Source organism: Falco peregrinus, chromosome 8 (assembly GCF_023634155.1).
Source record: "Falco peregrinus isolate bFalPer1 chromosome 8, bFalPer1.pri, whole genome shotgun sequence".
Classification (NCBI taxonomy): Eukaryota; Metazoa; Chordata; class Aves; order Falconiformes; family Falconidae; genus Falco; species Falco peregrinus.
Window position 1 is genome coordinate 26,333,701 of NC_073728.1, and position 22,639 is coordinate 26,356,339.

The 22,639-nt window shown below is 60.0% G+C and overlaps 1 protein-coding gene across 1 annotated transcript; it reads right to left on the reverse strand.

The window, feature by feature from the left end:
* Window positions 1-8,894: 8,894 nt before the first annotated feature.
* Window positions 8,895-21,745, reverse strand: WNT6 (Wnt family member 6). Its single transcript, XM_055812247.1, is given in 5 exon segments — window positions 8,895-9,657; window positions 9,945-10,073; window positions 10,075-10,247; window positions 13,155-13,375; window positions 21,669-21,745. Coding segments are annotated over 5 exon segments (1,062 nt in total). The 3' UTR covers window positions 8,895-9,195.
* Window positions 21,746-22,639: the final 894 nt, after the last annotated feature.

Below are 22,639 nucleotides of genomic sequence, written 5' to 3' on the forward strand. Positions count from 1 at the left end.
CTGGGCACCCAGATTATGCGCATGTCCTTGGCACCATCACCCCAACACCTAGGCACCACTTACCTTCATGGGGTCCTGCTGAGCAAAGGAGTCTCCCATCCATCTGGGAGCTGTGCGGTGGCCTTGCAGGCTGTCCCTGTGTCCTCCTGCAGCTCCCTTGGGGACAGAAAAGTGTCCTGGGAAAGCCTGGAATAACGGGGCTTTCAGTGAACACCGTCTGTCCCAATGCAGCCCCTTCCTGGTCATGGGGATACTTGGTGTCCCCTTAGTTTGGGTGCCCAACCTGGAGCTAAGGGGGCTCCTTTTGGCTGCTGGTGGCTGGGGGGTGGAGGCAGTGCCCCCACAGCTCCCGGGTGTCCCCAGCTGCCATGGCCCACACCACAGTGGTGTTCATGCCATAAACAGCTGGGCAGCAGCTCACCTGGCAAAGTGCTCTCCTCTGGGGTGGGCACCCCTTGTCTCCACACCAGTGGGAGCTGCCAGTGCTGCTTGTGTGTTGGTTTCTATTTGCACTGGGGAGGAAGATGTGTTTCCTTCAGAAAATGAATTGTAATCTGGAGTTGGGCCCAAAGGCTGTGCTGTCCCCTCCCAGGTACCCTGGGTGCAGGGGAGTTGTCATCCCCACTGAGGTCCCTTTTGCAGTTCTTGGAGGTGCTGGCTGTTCTCCTGCCCTTGGCTGTGCTCTAGAGTGGTCTTAGCCTGTGGGCAGGTGGGAGAACCAACACAGGGCCAGCATCTGTCCTCCAACTTCTCTGTCCATGCAGCTCGGCAGGAGGTGGGATCACAGACCCTTCTGTCCCTTGGTCAATGCCCTGAGTGCACAGAGAGGTACCTCACACAGCATCTCTCTGGCACCCATCCCACTTTTTCCATAGCTGCTGCCCTCCTGGATCCCCACCCAGCACCAAGCAGGTGATGTGGGATGTCCCACAGGAGGTTGGTAGTGCTGTCAGGAACTCCTGTCAGCCAACCTGCCACCAAAGGGGCTAGAGGATGTCTGTCCCCTTGCTGCAGAATTTGGCTGATGGGAGGTGCAATGTCAGGGCTGGGCAGAGCACACCAGGGGACTCATGAGTGGGACGCACACTGGACCCCCATGTAGAGGCCATTGCTCCTGCCCTCCCTGCCTCCTTCCACCCAAGACCTGGCTTCCATGCTCCATTTCCCCTTGGCATCCTGGTACAGGCTGGCTGGACCCCCACCTTAGCAGACAGAGGAGAGGCAGAGGAGCAGCTTTCCTCTGCCAAGCAGCACCCTGGCTCCGGTGTCCCCAGCAGATCCTCACCACCTCCTCCTTTCTCGGGCCACCCCAAGCATGCACTACCTTTGAGCTGGACCCACCAGAGGACGTTCTGAGGGCTCCTTTTGGGGATCCCCTGGTGAAAGTGGGGCTCCGTCCCACCAGAAGACAACTCCCACAGTTCTGGGGACCCTGGCGCTCAGGCTCCAGGAGCGCAGATGTTTGTGTGTTCATTAGGATCCTGCACACAAATAAATGCCTGGGCAAATCAGAGGGGAAATGCTTTCATCCTCCTCCAGCCCTTAATGACATAATAGCTTCCAAGGGCGGGTGTCTCACTCATGCTCCTGCTGACTTGGGGAGGAGGCTGGCCACTGCGTCCCACTGTCTTGGTGCTCACAGCAGGGGCAGGCAGGGGGGGACCTGTTTCCTCATGTCCCAGCAACGTCCTGGGGCTGAAGAAGAGCCAGGTGAAGCCTTTCCTCCAGCCTCTCTTCTGCGTCACACAGACAAAGCCCTTAAGCACAAGGTTAAACATATGTTGTGGCTTCAGGGAACTGGGGGGACTATGGGACAGGGTCTGGCCCCTCTGAGCAGGGATGGGTGCAGGCAGGCATGCGAGACTGGTAGGGGATGCTTTGGTCTGACGGGAGCATCAAGACTTAGGGCAAAAGCTGGGCCTTCTGTGAGCACCACGTCTGTCCTTGTCACTGCTGCAGCCCCCTGGTTGGGGACACAGGGCCACGCAGCCATGGGACCTGCCACCTCCCAGCTTCTCTCCCACCTCCAGCACCCCTCAGCAGCTCCACACTCTACAGAGGCGAGGCAGGGATGTGGGAAGCTCTCAGAGCTGGAATGATGAGTGTTTTTCCCCAGAGCCAGGGTAGGAAAGGTGATGGAGGGTTCTCTGTCACAGGGCACCATAAGGACACCCCTTGGACCTCCCCTTCCCAGGCTAAAGCATCCAGGCAGGTCCCTTCCTTCAACAGGTTACATGGTGCCTCAGGGTGTGCTCTGTGCAGGGTATTGAAGGAGCATCCATTCCTCTTCATCTCCATCCTCCATTCCCTCCATCCTTCTATCCTTCTGTCCCTCCATCCCTCCATGTCTGCACTCCATATCCTCCTGCCCAGCCCACAGGCTGTCTGCACTTTCTCTGCTCCTCTCCTCTTCCCTCATGCAGGAGCAGGTCCTGCCAGCACCCCATACCACAGGCTCCACAATCCCAAGGGAATGGGGCTGACTCTTCTGTTGTCATGTCCATCAGGACTTCTTTCCAGCATCTTTGCATGCAGCCCATGGCTCTCTGGCTCCATTCCCCGCTTCCCTCTTGGCAGATGCTCTTCTTTAGCCCCTTCTGCCTTGGGTTAAGCAACTTCCAAGCCCTGTGCCATGGACAATTGTGCAGGGTCTTCATAGGCGCTGGACAGAGGGTCTTGGTCATCTCTCTGGGTCTTTGGGCTGTCCAAGGATGACGCCCTAGACACCCACAGCAGGGAAAGGCAGGGGTTGAGATCTCTGTGCTATATCATGCTGCTTCCACTTGATCTTACAGTCTGGCTTCAGGCCCACAGATGGGACCAGAAGGCAGCACAAGGAGAGACCAGCCTGCTCCAGCCAAGCTCAGTCCTGGCCATTCTGCAGCCTTGGCGGGGCTAACGGCCCCTAGGACCGCCAGGTCCAGCCAGTCTGTGTGTGCAGGTATGGGAGGATGGGGCAGCTCTGCTGACACAGAGTGGGGCTGAAGGGATGCAGGGGGAAGCTTTGGGGAACCTTAAAACTGTGAAGAAGCAGGAGGATGGACAGAGATGGAGAAGCACCAGGACAGACACTTAGTCTGATGCAGACAGGACCTGGAGGACCTGGAAGCCAAAGGAGAAGGATACTGAGAACTGTGTGGCTTGCAGTCTGCAGTGGGGCTGGTTTAGAGGAGGAGGAGGAGGAGGAAAGAGAAGTTTGCCAGGAGCCCGTGCAGTCAGCAATGCACCCAGCCCTCACCATCCTGCAGCGCAGCTCTCCTTGCTCCCCTGCCCAGCAGCACCCACAGGACCAGAGCGACGGCTGCGTGAGTCAGGGCTGGGCGTGGGGTCGGGGTCACCCTGCCTTTTACGGCAACGTTAGTCACCGTGCCAAGCTGCCCCAGCCTGGCAGCACCAGAGCCCCCAGCATCATTGCCCTCCCGCTGGCACACACCCCACGACCTGCCTGAGTCTGCTTGCCGTGACTCAGGAGCCAACTGCATGGCCACCCGGCCGGCCCGGCCAGTCCTCTGGCTGCCCAGGGCTGGGGCGCTGGCAGGGCCTGGGGCAGTGGGTGCACGCCAGCCCCAGCGCTGTCATTCAGCTATGGTGCCCCTCACGTCTGGGCAGAGAGGCAGGATCCGGCTGCCTCTGGCCATCCCTGCGAGCATCCTTGTGGTGAGGCAGGCTTTCCCTCTTCGTCCTCCTTCAAGCACCTGGCAGTGGGTGCCACAGTGGCAGCAGGGCGCAGGAGAGGGCCTGAAGCCCTGTTGTGGGTATCATCCCTTCGGAGCCTCAAATGCCCACACTGGGGCAGGCTCCCACCCACACTGGCTCCCCCATACCACAGAGACTGGCCATGCAGGGGGACACCCCATGACAGAGCAGCCTCTGAGCTAGTTTGGGTGCTGGTCTGACCAGGATGGGGAATCCCAGACCCTGCATTGCCTCTGGCAGTGCTCCCAAAGGGCCAAGCTTCTGGCTGGGGTTGGGGCGAGGTGACTGGATGGGACTGTCCAAGCACATCTGTGTGGTGCTGCCCTGGGTGCCTCTCCCCTGCAGGAGATGCACAACCCCAGGGATGGGTGGAGAGTGCTGGTCCCCATACGGGGTGAGCAGGGCATGGAGCCACCTCAGCAGCCGTTTCTCCCACAGCTTCACACTCGGGGATATGCATAGTGAGGGCCCCCTCCCCAGAGGTGGAAGATGGCTGCTGCCTTTATTACAGGGTAAGTAATGTGGCTGTGGGTGTGGAGGAGATTTGGATAATGTGAGATGCTGGCAGTCAGAAACAGGACCCAGGAGTGAGGGGGTCTCTGCCCTGCCCTTCTGATGGGTGGGGCTGAGGTGGGGGTCACCCTTCAGAGCCCACCACCCTCGCAGATGCTGCTTAGTGTGCGCCATGCCAGCACAGCTGGCCCAGGGATGTTGGTATTGCATGGACAGAGTGGGGGTCAGACACCAATGTCAAAGGGTCAAGGAAAATGAAGGGCACATATCCCTCACACTCACAGGCAGTGTCCCTAAACAGCACATCTAGGGGTCCTTGTGCACCCCATCTACTGCCCCTTGAGGGCTCATGCCCACTGTCTGCACCCTGCTTTGAATGCCCCGCATCCCAGCACATCCCCTTGCCCTTGTGCTTGGAGATGCTGCAGCAGGGCTGGCCTGGACATCTCCCTCAGCACCCATCTCCCCCTGGCCAGAGCCAGCCACCGTGCACACCTGAGTCCCAGCAATAGGGCAGAGCCAGGAGCAGCAGGCTGGGGTGGGTCAGCAGAGCCCCAACGACAGGCAGGGATGAGCCAGACCCTCCTCGGCAGGTCAGGGTGGATGTGACCCCATGGCTGCATGGGTGACATCTGTCACTGGGAGGTGGAGTGAGGACAGAGGAGGAAAGTTGCAGGCAGCTCCCTGGAGGGAGCAGCAGAGCCTGGAGGAGAGTTAGAGTCCTCCCGGGACAGCAGGGCCGGGCAGGCAGGAGCCCAGGCTGGGACCTGGCTCTGCTGCCGGGCAGCCCCTGCGCAGCGCCCAGCCATGAGCAGGCAGAGGGACCACAACTGTGAGAAATGGGTTTGTCAGAGGTTTCAGGCACTGCTGTCCGAGCCTTCCCTCAGCTGAGCTGATATCTGGGTTTCTCAGCCTCCCCCTCATAGACCTATCTCTGTAACTCCATATTTTCCTAAAAAGCTTCTTTTTTTGGCAAAAACATTCTATTTTTGGTCTCGGTCCAGAGGGACTATTTTTCAAGTGTGATTTAATTAATCTGTCCGGCTGTTTTCAACTTGGGCAACTGAAGGGAAAATGCGCTCTTCCCATTTGAAAAAAAAAAATAAACCAAAGCCATTAATGTTACAGCGGTTTGGGATGGTTTTGTTGTTTTTTTTTTTAACCCAAATATTATAAACTTCCTCTTTTTCCCTTGGGAAGTTCCTACAAGTTTTGCAATGTAAACTGCTCAGCACCAGGGATCTGGGCTACACACGCACGTACAGCTACACCCCCCAGACTCCCCAGCTACACGTGGCTCCCACAGAGCCACAGTTGTGCACCCCTGGCTCACAGCAGTCCCCCAGAGCTGGGTCCTGCCTGAGCACTTACCCCAGAAGCATGTGGCCGAGAGTTTGGGGGGAGGAATCGGGGAGCTCATACATACACACGTGCACAGTCCCATGCACTTTTGCCCCAGTACAATTCCATGCACACCCACACACGTACACCCCCGTGCACACAAGTCCCCACATACAGCTTCCCCAGCACAGCCACCTGCACACCCCTGTGAGCCTCCACCAGCTCCCACGCACACCCCCGTTCATGCGGCCCCACGCACATTCCCCCGTGCACACCAATACATTCCCACTCCAAGCCCTCCTACACACCCCCCGCGCCACCTCCCCGTTCATCCCCATGCACAGCCCCGTACGCCCCCCCGCCACGCACTCCCCCATGCCCCCCATACACACACCTCCCCCATGCCCCCATACACACCACATGCTCACTTCTCATGTTCCCCATGCACACTCCATCGCCCCTGCACACTCCCCATGCCCCCCCCCGCCCCCCCTCCCCCGGGACACCCCCGCCGTGCCGTGCCGTGCCGTGCCGTGCCGCAGCTCCCCCTGGCGGCCGGTCGGCGCCGCGCCGGCCGCCTTGCTCCGCATCCCGGGTTGCCACGGCGACGGCGGGGATGCTGCGCCCCCCGGGGCTGGGAGCTGCGGGGTCTTGAGAGGGGGTTCAGAGGGCTCCCAGGGGTCTGGAGAGCTGGGGGAATTCTAGAAATCTGGGGAGCTCCTAGGACTTTTCTGGGGACCTGGGGAGTTACTAAGGGGATGAGAGGCCCCTAGGGACTGCTGAGGTGCTTCTAAGAGTCTGGGGTGGGGTCCTAATGGATAGGGAGCTCTTGGGGAGCTCCTGAAAGTCTGGGGAGCTGGGAGGTGGTTACTAGGTGTCTGAGGAGCTGGGACATTGGTAGGGGACTCTGCTAGCTGTTCAGCCTTCTCCAGACCACTGTGACAAGCCCAGCCCCTGCCTGGCTACCAGCACCACCTGCCTATGTCAGGACCTCTCCTGGCTACCAAGGGAATGAATTTGGCTCTTTCAGCTCAGGGACAGCAGGGAGCAGTGGTAGTGAGTTGGCAGCCCCCACAAGAGCTAACCCAGTTGGGCAGGGCGCAAGACACATGGACCAAGTGATGAGATATCCTGGGGGTGCAAACCAGTCACCCCACAATCAGTAGCCACTTGCCTCTCCCCAGATAAGAACCTCTTGCCCCTGCACTAGCTCCATTTTCCATCTTCTTCCCCCTCCACATTTTTGGCTTTTGTAGTGTCCAGCTTTCAGAAGCTGTGATTTGGGACAATGTCAGAGAGGACAGTGGTCAGATTCGTTACTCAAAAGAACTACCTATCTTCCCTAGGGTTTATCCATGATCCAGACCTCCAGAGCCACGTCCATGCACTAAGGAGTATGAAAGTAGCTCATTGTGGGGAAACTGAGGCACGCTCCAGAAAAGGAACTTGCTGAGAGTCAGAGCTAGGATTCTGACGCCACAGAAAAATTCAGAATCCCTCACCATAACCGGCCTCAGCCTGGGATGGCTCTGGGAGAGAGCAGGGGTGACCCAAAGTTTCACAGGACCTGCCTGGACTGAGCTCCCCTGATGTGCAGCCCAGGGCTTGCAGTGTGCCCTGGTGTTTCTAATTCAAAGGGACCAGCTCAGCCTATGAAATGGCTCCCCACAACTCCCAGCACACAGACCCTGCATCTCCGCAGCTCCCATCCTGCAGGGCCCTCCTGCCTCCATGCATGTCCTCTCTGTCCCAGACACACCTGCAGAAACACAGTAAGACATGTGCAAACAAGCATGCTCACACACAGGCACACACAAGGACAGTGTCACTGCCACAAACATGCTGACAATTTGCTGTGTATTCATCGACTTATATGCAGACATGCAAAACAGTTTGTACACCCATGAGGGGCTCACACGCACACTGATTGATATGCACACAAGCTCACATGCACACATATGGTCATGAACACAGGTAGACCTGTTACCTGTGCATGCACACACATGGACATCAACCTGCTTGCATGCACGGGTACCTTCACCTGCACCTGCCCAGCCCTGCTCGCACCCACCCGTGCATTCCCATGGGTGGGTGTGTGGCTGGAAGTTCCCAGGAGCCCCATGTGCCTCCCATCTCCCAGTGCTGCTGTGGGCAAGCCAAGAGGGAATTTCCAGCTGCAGAGCTGTAGCTGACAGATTCAGATGCTCCCACCCCAGCACTTGCTGGGCTGAGTTAATGGTTCAGTGGGTGCCTGGGGCAAGCGAGGACGATCCTGCTGGTGGGCATCACTAACACACCGCTGCAGCTCCCCTTGCCTTGTAGCATGCCCAGCACTGCAAGCTCTGCTCCTGCCCTGCCTGGCAGTACCCAGCATGCAGGGCATTGCCCACCTCGACTGAGAGCCCTGGTAGCCCTTTGGCAGGGGAGGATGGGCAAAATTCCCATGCCCTGCATTGCTACAGTGTGGAGGGCAGGCACAGGAGTGTGAACCTCTCAGCCCAGGTGCTGGGTCTGCTGACATTCCATGAGAGCTCCTCTGCCCAGTGGGGCATTGCCAACCAAGCAGGCACCAAACATACATGTTCCCTTCTTCAGTTACCTAAACCCCCATGCTGCATAAGGCTGGAGAAAACAATTTCTACGGGCACCTTGCAGCATGGGAGAGACCCCTGGAACCTCTGGAGAAGAGGGATGGCAGTCTGCCCTGCTGGGCAGCCAGGCAGGCTGCTCCTCACTGTGTGTTTGCCCACAATGGGCACAGGCTGATCAGGTTACCAAGACATGCCTGGCACCTTGCCAGCCAGGTGAGGCTGCACGTGGACCATGGCATGCCAAGCGAATGCCTTGCATGCCACCAAGCCAACAGTGTCAGCACCCACAGGGCTTCTCCGTGCCAGATCTTACAGTAGGGACTGCAGCAATGGTGGCTGAAGATGGAGTGAAAAGTATAGAAGATACCTTCAGGACACTCATAGCCCATCACCACAGTGTCAGGGCAGCTAGCCATATCTCTTGCATGAGGTGTAAGTGGAGGGACCATGGACTGCAGGTCACCACAAACATCCCAGGTCAGGTGGTGTTGGGATACAAACTAGCATCTCCAACTGATGGTGGCCATGGATGATGGGAGTAGAGCATCCACCATGCCTGAGGGCTGCAGAGCAGGGAAGGAGAGGGCTCGCCCTCATCTACACTCATCTCCTGGCTCCACAACCACAGAGATAAGAAGAGAGTGGATAAAAAATGACCATGTGTCCCAGCACGGCCAGCAGGAATGGGAGGCTGGAGGGAGTCTGGCTGATGGGGACTCATGGCCAGGGCTGGACAGCTTTTCAGTTGGTCCTGTCCTGGTACCGCAGTCAGTGCTTCCCAGACCTCCCCAGGAAGCTGTGTGGCACACCAGCTTCAAATAGCTTTAAATAGCTTTATTAGTGGAAGCTCTGTGCCCGCAGCCCCCACCTCGGGGCCTGTGGGGATGTCAGGCAGCCCCACGCTGTCCCTTGGGGAAGCTGGGGCTTCCCAGGACGCAGAGCTGGGCTCACCCACACTGTCCCTGCCACTGGCTCAGCCTGTCTCTGTCCCGGTGGGGCAGCAGCATGAGCCTGGGGGTGGCCCCACAGATTGTCCTCGCCTGACCCCAGGCTGTCAGATGCAGAGGCTGAGCTCCTGACGGACAGAGCACTTGCGACACTGCACCACGCAGCACCAGTGGAAGCGGCAAAGGCAGTTCTCCTCCAGCACCACTGTCTCGTCCCGGTGGCCTCGTCCACAGCACAGCAGGTCGCACCCGCTCGTGTCCATGGCTGTGCTGTTGCAGATGCGGCCCCGGGTGCCCAGCGAGCCTGTCTTACGGTTAGCTGAGCAGAAATCGGGCGAGTCAGCCGAGTAGATGAGGTCCTGCTTGTCAGGAGGCTTGATGTTGTCGCCCACAGGGATGAGGGTTTTCCCATCATTGCCTCCCATCACCTTGAAAGCGCCATTGAAGCGCTCGAGCAGGCGGTCCCCCACCTCACGGAAATGGGGCATCTTCCGCCAGCAGGTCCGCAGGGTGCAGGAGCCCGACAGCCCGTGGCATTTGCACTCTGTCCTCATGTAGCTGCGCACCGCCTGGGGAAGAGACAGCGATACTCAGCCCTCAGTCCCCCACCTTCCTGCCCAGCACCCCCAGCCAAAACCCTGCCTCTTGGTGCTGCCCTGGCCCAGGGGAGGGTGCTGGGGTGGGGCACGGGGGGGTTCCAAAGCACCTGCAAAGGGCTACTGGAAGATATTTGATTCATATTTCACTCAAAATTGGTGCAGTTACATGGCTTGTGGGAGATGAAAGTGGAGGGCTGAGCTGGGTAGGGGCACATGGGGATGATTCTTGCAGAGGGCAGGGCGCGCAGGGGCCTTACCAAGCGGCCAGCTTCGTTGTTGTGCAGGTCGATAAGAGCTCGGATGTCATTTTTGCCTTTCTTGCTCTTGGCATCCATGAACTGCTGGGATTTCTCATAGCCGAACTGCACGTCGTCCCCGCAGCCCCCCCCACTCCCAGGCCGTGCCCTCCATGCCCGGACCCACCGTGGGCGAGGGGGGAGCCCGGCTCCGCGTCAGCTCACAGCCGCACTGCAGCAGCTCACCCATGCTGCAGGCCTGTGTGATGGCATGGCTCACCCCAGCTGCCGTGATGGCATACACGAAGGCTGTCTCCCGGATATCTGCAGGAGAACAGACAGGGCCAGGATGCAGCATCAGCTCTGGCAAAGACTCTGCAAGCAAGGCATCCCCCTGACGACATCCCATGAGGGCTCAGACTGCTCATTCTCCCCCTTTGCCTGTGCTTGGTGCCATTCCCTGGTTGATGCACCCTCCCTGGATCAGGCTGCCTGGGGCAAGAGCTGTCTCTTGCAAGCAGATATGCATAATTTGGGGGATGGCCAGGCCCTACCAGTGTTCCTCCACCCCAGCTGTAGGGTCCTGGAGGAAAGAGGGGAGCTTGGAGAGCAGGGGGGGGAGGTCCTGAGTGACAAGGTGGTACCCACAGCTTCTTGACACTACCCTGCAATGTACCTCCAAGCAGTGAAACCCCCATGCCCAGCTGCAAGCTGGCACCTGGGAAGAAGTGCTGCAAGGGACACTATGGGTGCCGCTCACCCCTCTGCAGGGTGGCAGAGATGAAGCTGTGCTGCCCTCTCTCCCTCCATACCCACTTTGCCACGGGGCACTGCCTGCCCCCCTCCCTCCGCCAGCACAGCCTCCACCCTGCAGGATTATTTATTATTAGTATTTGCTCCTGTCTCTCTCTGCTCCGGGACACAAATTCCAAGCATCTTTCCCCTGCCCGGACCTGCCGCTCACAGCCACAGCCAGCGGGGGATTCTGGCAGCAGGGGGTGCGGCGCCTTGCTCAGGGGGCTCCCGCACTCCCTCTGCCCTGTGCCAGGTGGACCCCTGCCCACCCGAATGCCAGGGCAGGGCTAGCCCAAGGTGGTGACACACAGCAGGTGCCTGGGGCATGGGGATGGACGGGAAAGGTGTGTTTTGGGGGGTGCCCCATCCCCAGCACTTTGGCTTGGGGAGAATGTGCGAAGAGGGGTTCCTGGGCACCAGCTCCACGAGTGGCTCCTCCACAAGCCCAGGCAGCACCTGATTCCCACCGACGTTGGTAGGAACTGGGCACACCGGTGCCTTTCCAGCAGTGCCACCCTCGGGACAGATTTTCCCTGCCCTGGCCCTCCTGCCCCCCCAACGCACACGACCACCCACCTGCTCCTGCCTGGGGCTGGCAGAACCCTCGGCAGGCAGCCTGCCGCTGGCAGAGGTCCCCATGCCACCCTGCCAGCCAGGGCCCCCGGGGGATGCTGCTCCTCTGACAGCTCCTCCAGACACGTGGCTGCCCCCAAGCCAGCCTGCCCTGGCATGCCATGCCTGGCACCAGGCAGCAGAGAGGGAAGGGGGGGTGGCCACAACTGCAGCGGGGAGGGCATGGCCAGGAACCAGAGCCCACTGCAGCATCCTTGGAAAGAGGAGGCTGTCGGATGGGAGGTGCCTATCTGATGGCAGCTGGGAACCTCAGAAATGCTGGGATCATTTATGCAGTCCCCACAGGCTTACAGAGAGGATGGTGCCTGCTGGCATCTTTTAGTGCAGGGCAAGCTCTCTGCTTCTGGCACCCATGATGCAGCCCTGGGGACCTCCATGCCTCTAGCTGGCATGTCCCATGTCCTCAGAGTGCCAGAGGCCCCCAAACTCACCACTGTCCTCAGGTTTGAGGACCTCAGATGACATTGGTCATCCCCACCACCCCAGCAACGAGGCTGGGTCAAACAGCATGGTGGCTCCTTTGGTATCCCCATGCGGGATGTGTTTGTGTCTCCTCCAACCCAAGCTGACCTTGGGCACCTGACAGTTTATCTGCCAGCATCACCCACACACCACTGGTCTGGCCCTGGCATGCTGGCACCACCCCACTTACAGCCTGGAGCCCTGCCTGGCACAGATCCCACCTGCTTCGCTGTCAGGTTGGTGTGAAAATAGGTGACTCCAGAGGCAGGAGTGTCCCTCATGTGCCTTGGCTCTCTGCCCTTCAACTGAATACACCTTCCTGCATTGGGGGAACCCACACTTACAAATCAGCATCTTAAATGAGCCTGCCCTTCTGTCATGGGCCCATGTCTCCCTTGGGGCCCCAGCTCTGCCCTCACTGGTACCTGCAGCTGCTGAGTACCCTGGGAACTCTGCTCTTGCCAATGTCCCCATGGAGGCCACCCTGACCTCCCTGCAAGGCCCAAGGGCATACCCACTCTGCCTTGGCCCAGCAGATGCACCAGCAGGAGATGTGATGGCTGAGGAGACCAGGGCTTGCTTCAGCATCTTCATCTGCCCCGGCACAGGGACCAACATGGGAAAAAGGGCAAGACTAAACTCACCATCCATTAAGTGGCCCTACCAGCCCAAGGTGCTTCAAGTATCCCCCCTTCCCCATCCACCTCCCAGCCTCTCTCCCCGAGGAGTATGGCAGGGCTTTCCTGTCTCTTACAGGCTCACAGGTGCTCCCTTGCTCTGCTCCTATTCTGGCTTTGATGCAGCTGGGCTGTGCTTGCACCGTTGTAGCCACCTGGCTGGGACGTGCCCATCCCTCCCTGTCACCCCGCCCCTGTCTCTCGGGGTGACATCAGGGTGCCCACCCAGGGATGCAAGGATGGGAGCAAGCATTCCTCTCTTCTGCCCCCTGTAAGGCCAGGAGGAGGGATCTGCAGGGCACCCATGGGGCGAGGGGCAGCTCCCAGTGGCTGCATACTGCATCCCACCCGGGCCCCTTCCCCCAGCACACCCCGGGGTCCCGAGGGAGCAGTAAATCACTGCCAGACGAGGGTGCATTCTTGGGCTTTGTGAAGCCCCGCGCTGTCTGGGAGCATCGGTAATTGCTTCATTACAACACCGGGAGACATGTCCCAGCAGTAAAACCTCAGCCTGACTGCACCGGGGAGCACTGAGCAACCCCCTACACACACACACTCACAGGTTTGCACGCCCAGACTCTGCTCCAGGGGTCCCGGGGAGGTGCTTGACCGGGTGGCTGGAGGCTTTTTGGGAGATGGGAGGCCGAGGAAGCGCTGGCCTTACCCTGCTGCAGGATCTTGCCGAAGTACTTGCTGTGGCTGGTGCAGTTCCAGCGACGGAAGCGGAATTGGTACTGGCACTCCCGGACGCCCAGCTTGGTGCCCTTAGCCACCTCCTGCACGATCTCTGGCTCCAGCTGGCACAGCTCCGCCTGCTTCCCTGCCAGCCGCTTCGTCTTGCGGCAGATGCTGTTGGGGTCCATGACCAGGGGGCTCCCCACTGCCCTGCAGGAGGGGACAGCGAGCAGAGCAAAACCAGCACCCGAGCCCAGGGGGAACGAGGGTGGGGATGGAGCATGGCCAGATCTGCTCCCAGGGACAGAGCGTGGCTGTGGGACAGTGCCGGCTCAGCACTGAGCCTAGGTGACAAGGGGACAGGGAGAGGTATGTAGGGAAGGCAGGACAAAAGGTATGGGTGGCATCTGCATGCCAGCACCCAGGGGATATCTTGCCCTGCCCAGCCAGTTGGGGAATGGGAGAGACCCCCAACTGTGGGACTGGCTGGGGGAAGATGCTAGCCCATGCCACTCCACACCCAAAGCCTTTGGGGACATCCCTGGGGGTCATGGCAGTGTCCCCAGTGGGAGATGGCAGAGATGCTGTGCTGCTCAGCACCTGCTCTTTGAGTCTGGTGCTGACCCAGCACAGCCCTGGCATCATGGTGTGACCAATGCCTGGCGCAGCTGTAGCTCCCGGAGCCCCACGGGCACAGCAGGGAGCCCAGCCAGCACCCTTGGTGTGCCTCCCCCTCTCTGGGGAGCTCGCTGCTTTACCCGTGGGAGACGAGCTGAGTGGCCTTGCCAGTGATAAAACCCCTTGGCTGTTGGCCAGGCTCCCTTGCTTGCCTCCCCCTACCCAGGCACTGGCCCTGGGGGAAGAGAGCCGCAGGCGGGCACGAGCGCGCGAGGGAGGGATGCAGGTGGCATTGCCAACCCTGTTGGTGCCAGCACAGGAGGGCAAGTCTCAGCTGGGCCCTTGTCAGAAGCGGCTCCTCCTTGCCAGCACAGCTGGAGCGAGGTGCCTGGCTGGGCTGGGAGGCAGAGTCTGAGCATGACGCTGTGCTCCCCAGCATGCCGCTGGCTACAGAAACTCCTGTACTTTCCCCACACATTTTGCCTGGAGTGCCCTCCACGGCACGGCTCATGCAGCTGCACAGCCTGCCAGTGCCATGCCCTGTGCTGGCGAGGGCAATGCTCCAGCTCTGCCGTGGGCAACACCAGAGCCACAGTGGGCAGGCATGCCACACTGCTGGTCCTGTGGCATGGAGACTGCGCAGCCACGGACCACCAGAATTTAGCACATCCCAAACACGGCCCCACCCAGCTCCCCCACACCTCTAACGCTGCTCCTGTGGGCTCAGAGCTCGTACTGCTCAATAGCATTATTTTCCTGGCTGTGGATGCCCACAGGACCCCAGGGCTGGACTCAGAATCCCCCAGTATTTTGGAATGTCCAAAAAACGTGAAATCACATCCCCTGGGGTCCCCTGGGGAGCAGCACCCAGGCAGCCTGTGCTACCAGCAGCCCCACTCACTGGGGAGCACCAGCTGTGCTGCAGCTTCCAAACCCAGACCTTTATAGTCTGGCCAAGTCCCAGGGGCTCAAAAATCACAAGCTGATTCTCGTTGTTTAACTATGTTCTGGGTTTCCTTTTCGTTCTTGCACAGCTGGGGGTCTGTGTTCAAGACACCAGGCTGCAGGACTTCACTTTGCCATCCTGCCCCTGCTGCAAACCCCCTCTAAGCCCCTTGTTAGAAGCTCAAGGTCCTGCCAGGATCCCCCTGCCCCACATCAGGCTCCCAAGCTTCCTGCATCTCCTCCCCAGCTGGGTTTGGGGAGGATGTGCCCTCTCACACAGCCTGGAAAAGGAACCTTTATGTTTTGGCTGGAGGTTTAAAGGGTTAAACAGCTCAACTGAGAGGCACAGGCTGTAAAGGTGACCCCCAGCAGGGAAACTGAGGCAAGCCCACACCACTGCTGGGGAGCACCCATCTCCCTTTTCTCCCCACAGCTTGGTTTCCATTTGCTGCGTGAGGCACAGGCACCTCTGCAAAGGGATGGGGCAGCTGGGGAAGCATAGCAGGACTGTGGCTGGGTTGGTGCAGGTCCCCCATCGATGGGGACATTAAGGCCCACATGGAAAGTCACCAGCAAGCCTGGCCGGTCCTATCCCACGATGACCACACACATGAGGATTCAAGCCTCCATGCCAGGCTTCCAGCACACCCTCCTTGGGGACCCTGGGCTCCTGACATCCTCAACAGGATGGCAGAGGTTTGGCCTCCTGCTCTGGTGGGGTGGGGAAGAAGGGGAGCCGGGACAGGACTTTCATTAAGAGACGACTCTTTGTACTCATATAAAAACGATGCGCCAGCCCCCCGGGGCCGTCAGATCAAATGCTGAACTGCGGCTCACCCCGGCCCACCAGATCAGGCCGGGAAGAAGAGCGCAGCCCCGCAGGGCTGGGGGGCGGCGGGTGGCTCGCCGGCACCGCAGGGGTCCCCACCCATGGCCCGGGTAGCGGCAGGGCCAGCGGCAGCGCACAGGAGCTCACCAGTCACGCCGGCGAGGCATGGGGTGGGCTGCCTAAGTCCAGTGCAATATTAATTTCCGCTGGGCTCTGCTTTCTGGCGCGGGGAGGCTTCTGGGAGCCCAAAAGCTGTTTTCCTTTGGAGGGTTTGGGGCGGGGGGGCAGGGGGGAGACAAGGGCAAGAAAAATGCTGCCAAACTGCTACCGCTTTGGCAAGGGCTCCGGCGCAGGGCCCAGATCTGCCTGAGCTTGTCCTGCTCCAAGGCCTCCCGCATCTACAATTAAGGTACCCCACCTCTGCTGCCGGGCACTCCTCCCCCTGCCCTGGTGAAGGAACCAGGTCGCCAGCCCAGCTCCCCATAACCTGCCTGGGGCACCCCGGACCCCCGGCACCTCCTGCCTGGCAGCCCCCAGCCGGGCTCAGCGCCTCAGCAGCATCCCTCCCACCTGCCCCCAGTGCCCTTTGCCTGCTGCCGAAACTGCCGCCGGGTGGCTGCTGCCTCACCCTGAGAGGAGCCAGGACAATGAGCCCTGCTTTCCCACCTGATTCCCAGCACCCCTGTGTAAGGCAAACAAACTCCATTGCTGAAAGAGGAAACTGAGGCACAGAAGAGGAGCTGCAACCCACTGCTGTCACCCCTTTGTCTGCCATAGCCGCAGCCTGAGCCCCGTCCCAGTGACGCACAGGAAACAGGAGTCACTGAGGCTTCTGATGCAACCCCTGTGCTCTGGATGCTGTCCTCACTGCAACAGAGCCATGGGCTCCTAAGAGCCATAATCACCAGATTTTCCAGCCCAGATTAGGGTCACAGAGGTTCCAGTATGTCCCTGTCTTGTTCCCAGCCAAAATCGTAGACCAAGGAGCACAAGTCACCAGCTTCCTCTTGGACATGGGTATGATATGGAGTAGGGCTTCTCCTGGTGCCTGCCAGAAGACCATGACTGAGGGGAGCCGGTGGGTTCCCAGTTTGCAGGGAGCTGATGGAGAGGGGCTGAAGAGCCATGGGGTGAGGAAAAGGATGGTCAGACTTAGCAAAATGGCACATGCATTTTGGGTGGAAAAATGTCTCCTTTGGTCCTGACAGCCCTGAAACCCTGAGGGAGAACGACAGTTGTGCCATGCCAGCTCCATGTGGCACTAGCCAGGTCTGTACCCATTGAGTACTGCTGCCTGGGCATTCCCATGCGGCAAGAGGACCCTGCTGTGGGGTAGGTAGCAAGGGCATGGCTTGTCTTGCATCCAGGTCTGCGTTCTAGACCCTGGATGCCTTCAGGAGAGGGATACAGGTTGCCAGGGTACGCAGCCCATCACTTGGAGCCCACAGGCACTTCTCCACCTGCTTGGAGAGGTGAGAGCCACAGGATTCCAGCCCTGGAAAGCTGAGCTCCATCCCTGGGAAGACAGGTCACCCCGCATCCCACCTAACAGTGTCACACTCAGTGACAGCCCTGCAATGAAATTGGACCCGATCGGAGCCCATCTCTTTCCAAGCTGTGCAAACAGGGCAAGGAGTGGGGACGACATGAATTTTCACCCTTGAGCTTTCCCTTCAACCCACGCAAGCACACAGCGGGTACCCGGCCCCTCACCGGGGGCAATGCGTGGGTGCTGCCACTAACCAGGGCAGCCAGGCACAGAAAGCAGAGCAGGAGGCGCGTGGAGGGGGGGGTGAGTAAGCAGCAAGTCACTGCCCTTGGGGGCACAGCTGGGGCTTGGCTGCTGAACAGCACTGGGGGCACCCAGGGAGAAGAAAATGCAGTGGGAGCCTGTTCCCTGCCCTCCTCCTCGTACCTCCTCGGCAAGGACCACATGCAAACAGCTGGGAAACTGCCCAAAGGAAAGAGGCTTTGGCGTGGCATGGCATCAGCCCACGGATCTGCTGGCTGCAGGGTCACACCGAGGCCAGGCGCTCGTGGCCAGGAGCTGTCCAAGCTTGTGCTGCAGGTACTGGGAGGGGATGGAGGGAGAATGTGACCACAGAGGTGGCAGTCCCAAAGCCGTGTCCAAGCCCTGGAAGGGCTGGAGTGAGAAGAAAGGGGTCCACCCACCTGTGGTCACCGCGTCCTTTCTCTGGGTGATGGTGGAGGCTGGAGCTAGGGTAGCATGAGGGCTGGGTTAGCATATGCCCAAATGTGGGTGCCACATGTGATGGCAGGACCCTGCACATCCTGAGCAAGTATGGAGGTATGCCCAGTTCTGCCCAGCACCCTCCTGCATGAGGGGGATTTGAAGGGGTCAAGCCTCTGATGCAAATGCCAACCGAGCCCTCCAGCCTGGGGCATGTGTAGGGCAGGGCTGGGCAGCCTGGGTGTCACTGGGGGAGAGTGGAAGTGACCAGGAGCAGAGATGAGGGATAGCATGGAGGAAAGCTCAGTTGTCTTCAGCAGAGGACACAAGTAGCCCAATTCTGGAACCAGTACCATCCCAAAGAGTGCAAGGGAAACATTTTCCCTTTGAAAAACCCCACGGGTCAGTGGCTGCCCTAGAAGGGGCACAAGGAGGTGGCACCGGGAAGGAGCTCCCACACTGGGAGGTGCTTTGCTGTACACTGCTCCGGGGGTGAAGGCATGCCTGGGATGGCTGGGCAGCCCTGTCTACTGGGCGCTGTGGGGGGCCGTGGGCTGCTGGTCAGCAAGCCCGGGGGGTGACTCATGATGCTCACCCCAAGGCACGCTGGCAGGGCCCACAGCCCGGCAGCCTGCCCTTACAGGCTCTGCGCAGTGTGGGTGCTGGTCAGGGAAGCAGTGGAGAAGGTGTGGCTTTGGGGGGCACAAGCCTGGGACCCCTTCAAGCAAGGGTGCAGCCATGGGTGCTGGCAGATAGGTCTTCCCCTGAGCTCCTCTGAAGGAGCCCCATGAAAACCTAGAGATGCACTGCCCACATGCATGCATGGGAAGGGGACACAGGGCAGACATCCCCCTCAGACTCACAGCTGGAGTGGAGCACGTCTCACCTGGGATGGTTTAAACCCTTGCTCTCTCTTCCACCTCCTGATTGCTCTCAGTCGTGCCCATAGAGAGCCGATGGACACTGGGGCAGTGGGGAAGCCCACCTTTGCTCACTCCCATCTCCGCAGTGCCTCCATCCCTGCGAGCACAGCTCAACCACAAACCAGCTCAGTTGAAATCCTGTCCTGAACCTGCCCAGAGCTCCTGAGACACCAGGTTTGCCTGCCCTGTATCCCTGCACTCTCCGGGCCATCCTAGGAGCCCCAGGCGGTCCCTATCTGTCCTGCTCAGGGAGGAATCACTGTTGCACAAGGGCACAGATAAGAAACATGAAAAGATGAGGGGAGGAGGAAGAAAGGTATTTTACAGAGCTGGTGGGAGCAAGGGGAGCCTCTTCCCTGCAGCCTGACACTAACCAAGGGACTGGCAGCATCTGAATGACACATCTTCCCATCAGCACTGACCACAGCCTGCTCCCCTCTGTCATGGAAAGGTGTGTCTGCCCATCATTCTGCCTCTTCTTAGACACAGAGGCACAGGGGGTGTAGGACAAGGGTGACTGTATCTTCAGTGAGCCCTCTGGGGACATCCTACCACAGTGAGGATGCTCTTTCTCAGGCTATGATGTCCTCAGCATGATGTCACTGCTTGTACATCACACATGAACCTTTCTCTGTAGATACAGCTGTCTGCCAGGATCCTAATGAGTACAGTTACTGCCCACGAGTGGCCCAGCCCAGCTGTGTGCTTGGGCTGGGGACCCAGTCCCACATCACCCCGCCATGTCACTCTCACAAATCAGTTTGTTGCCAGTGTGGGGAAAAAATGCTTCAAACAGGCAGTCCCTGTGTCCCTCTGCACTGCACAGCCAATGCACCCAGGGGTGGGGACAGGGGAGGCAGTATAGACCTTCCTTTCCTGCTCAGGGAAACATGCGCCCTCAGCTGAGCACCCACAGGTGCCCAGAGGTTCATGGGTGAAAGCATGACACTGAAGTCCCTATATATCAGTGACAGGGACAAGGAACAGCTCTACTAATCCCACCAGGCCTGGGGCTTCCAGGAGCCCTGGCACAACACATGGCTGCACCCCTGAACCCATCCTCACCAAAAGCAAAACTCACAGACATCAGTGCTACCAAGACCTGGGAGAGGGGATGGATACTGGGAGCAGGCACGTGGGAAGATGCCTGTCTTGAGCTGGCTCAAAGGGCCAGGCAGCACCCAGACCTCTCTCCCCCGTGTCGAAACAGCTCCCTGGAAATGAGGGATGATCTCAGCCCCGGGGGCCAGAGATCCCAGGCTCTGGGCGAAGCAGCTTGTGAATCAGCTGGCTGCTCCAGTGCTCCATCCCAGGAAGCCCAGCATGTTTGTTTGGTGGTGCTGGTGGCCTCATCCACACATCACCTCCTCCTGGCTCACTGGCTCCAGGCTCCAGAGCAAAGCAGAGTGTCTGCTGGTGATCCCCCTGCTGCCACTCTGATGCCTGGTGTATATGGCCATGCTGTGTGCAACTGGGTTATTATTCTTAAATTAAAGGTTCCTTTTCTTCTTTTTTAAGAGAAGAAAAAACAAGTTTGACCCCTTGCCCTCCTCTGCCAAATCCTGCTAATCTCCCCCAAGCCGGCACTGCCAGCACACGCACGGCCCAGGCTCAGTGGTGAGACACAGCTCCGAGCAGCCAGGGAGGGGGCAGCGGTACTCCAGCACCCTGCCCCTGTTGGTGTCATCTGCCTGCCCCCAAACTGGAGACAAAGTGAGTTCCCACTTCACCCCTGCCTGCTCCAGCCATGGGCAGGATGGCACCCATGTCCCCAGAAGCTTGGGAGTGAGGGCCCACTGGGCAGGTGTTGATGAGGATGGGGCAGAGGAAGCAGGGAGAGCTGAAGGGACAGCCATGTGTGCAGGGCAGCAGTCTGAGAATTAGCCAGGGAAAATGAGCAGCTCTTGGGCAGCAAGAGGGACTGCGCCCCAAGCTGGCACAGCTACCCCGAGGTGGTGGCAGGGAGCAGCCCCCTGAACCCTGTCCCAGCCAGGGCTCCCCCTACCTTGCTCTCCCCTCCTCTGGCAAAAAAACCAAGACAAACTCCTCTCAGACCTGTGTTAACCCCTTCCCCGGCAATAAACACAGAGCTTGGGCTCCGGTGCCAAACTCTCAGCTGGTGTACAACTGATTGTAACAGCGCCATTTATACCCACCAAGGCCCCCCCTTTCGCCCTGCACCCCTGGAGCCAGGGCTAGAGAAGGTAATGGAGCCACAGAATAAATCACTGGCAGGCGGGCAGGGGACCAGGAGGGGAAAGGCTTATGGAGAGCTTTATTTTAGGGGTCAAAAGAGTGTGACAATGTGGAGACGAATAGCCTCAGATAATGAATGATAGCCCGGACGGCACGCTGGGGAGCTGGAATCTAAGCACTTAAAACCGGATAAAGACAGGCTGGGTGAAATTCTTAATAGATTTAAATAGTTCATGTTTCGACAGATACCTGGGCTTTCCAAGGCTGGGTCCCAGCTCTGTGCCTGTAATGAATCCCCCACCCCCTCCAGTATCCTGCAAGGCACCGTCTCTGCCTTTGATGAAGGCACCATTACAAACAGGGGTTTTGTCCCCGCCATGTCCAGGCCACTGCTCAGGAGGGGACACTGTAGGGACCCTCGGGCTTTTAATTAAAGTTGACTTATTGGAGGGGTTTTGAGGCCCCTATCCCCCCTTCCACGCCCCTCAGGCATACAACCCTCCCAAGCTGTGGGCTTGGGGTGCAGGGAGGCAGGTTGCAGCTCTCTCTGCAGGACCTGGGTGCCCCAAACCCCTGGGGGTCCCCCAGCCTGCTGTCCTCGACGCGCTCGTGTGCCTGATCCCCGACAGTTTGGGGGTGTCCCCAACTGGATCCGCCTGGCCAGCGAGCAGCAGTCCGCACCCAAGGGGTGCCCTGGGTGTAAGGGCTCTGTTGTCCCCCAGCTGGCGCGGGGGGACCACCCCCGAAGACCGAGGGACCCTGAGCACCCCCTCGGCATTCACCCCGGGATGTCCTACTCACCACCAGAGCCCGATGATGTTGGCGGGGCAGAGGAGGATGAAGAAGAGCCCCAGCTGGGTCCGGGAGGAAGGCAGCATCCTGCCAGGGCTGAGGGGAGCGCCGAGCCCCCTCCGCGCCCCCCGCGGAGAGCCAGGCAGCCGGGCTCGCCGCCGCCCGAGGGTCCGGCCGGGGCCCCGGCGGGTGGGTGCCCGCTGCCTCCCTCCGCCGGGCCGGGGCGGGCGGGCACCGCGGCCGGCGGGGCTGGGCTGGGGCTGGGCTGGGCAGGCACCTCCGGGCGGCTGGAGCGCGGCGCGGCGGCTGCTCCGGAGAAGGAGGAGGAGGAGGGACGGGGCTGCGAAAGCATCTGCCTCCGACTGGGAAACCGGAGCCCGGGGGGACGGACAGGGCGGGCCAGGCGGGGGGACTCCTGGGTGCCAGGCTCGGCTCCCGGCGCCCAGCCACGGCCACGGCGCGGGCACGGCCACGGGCACGGGCACGGGCACGGGCACGCTCCGGCAGCGGGACGGTGGCCGCAGCCCGCCCGGCCCCGCGTCCCGGCGCCGCGCTTGGACGTGCACCCCTTTTAGCGGGGTCCGGCTGGCACAGCCCTGTCCCCCACAGCCCCGGGGGACCTGACATGGCACAGCCCTGCGTGGCTCCACTCAGGGTCCTGGTGTGGCACTGACAAAACCAACCTGGCCTCAAGGCTCCCGCTGGTACCTGCTTATTGCTCTCCTGCCCGACCCTGATACCCCTGGCATGGTCTTGCCCAAACCTGGCATCCCTGTGTTGCCCCCCAGCACAGCCCTGCCTGGCCCCTGCCCCTGGACTGGGTCCACCTGGCACAAGCCTGGTTCCGTGGCCCTGCCTGCCCTCGGACCAGTCTGTCCTGCCTGAGGACACTGGAGGAATGACCCCCACCAAGCATCATTTGGCTCCAGATCTGCCATAGAGACATCCCTGGGGCAGGGGGGCATGCAGATGGATGATGG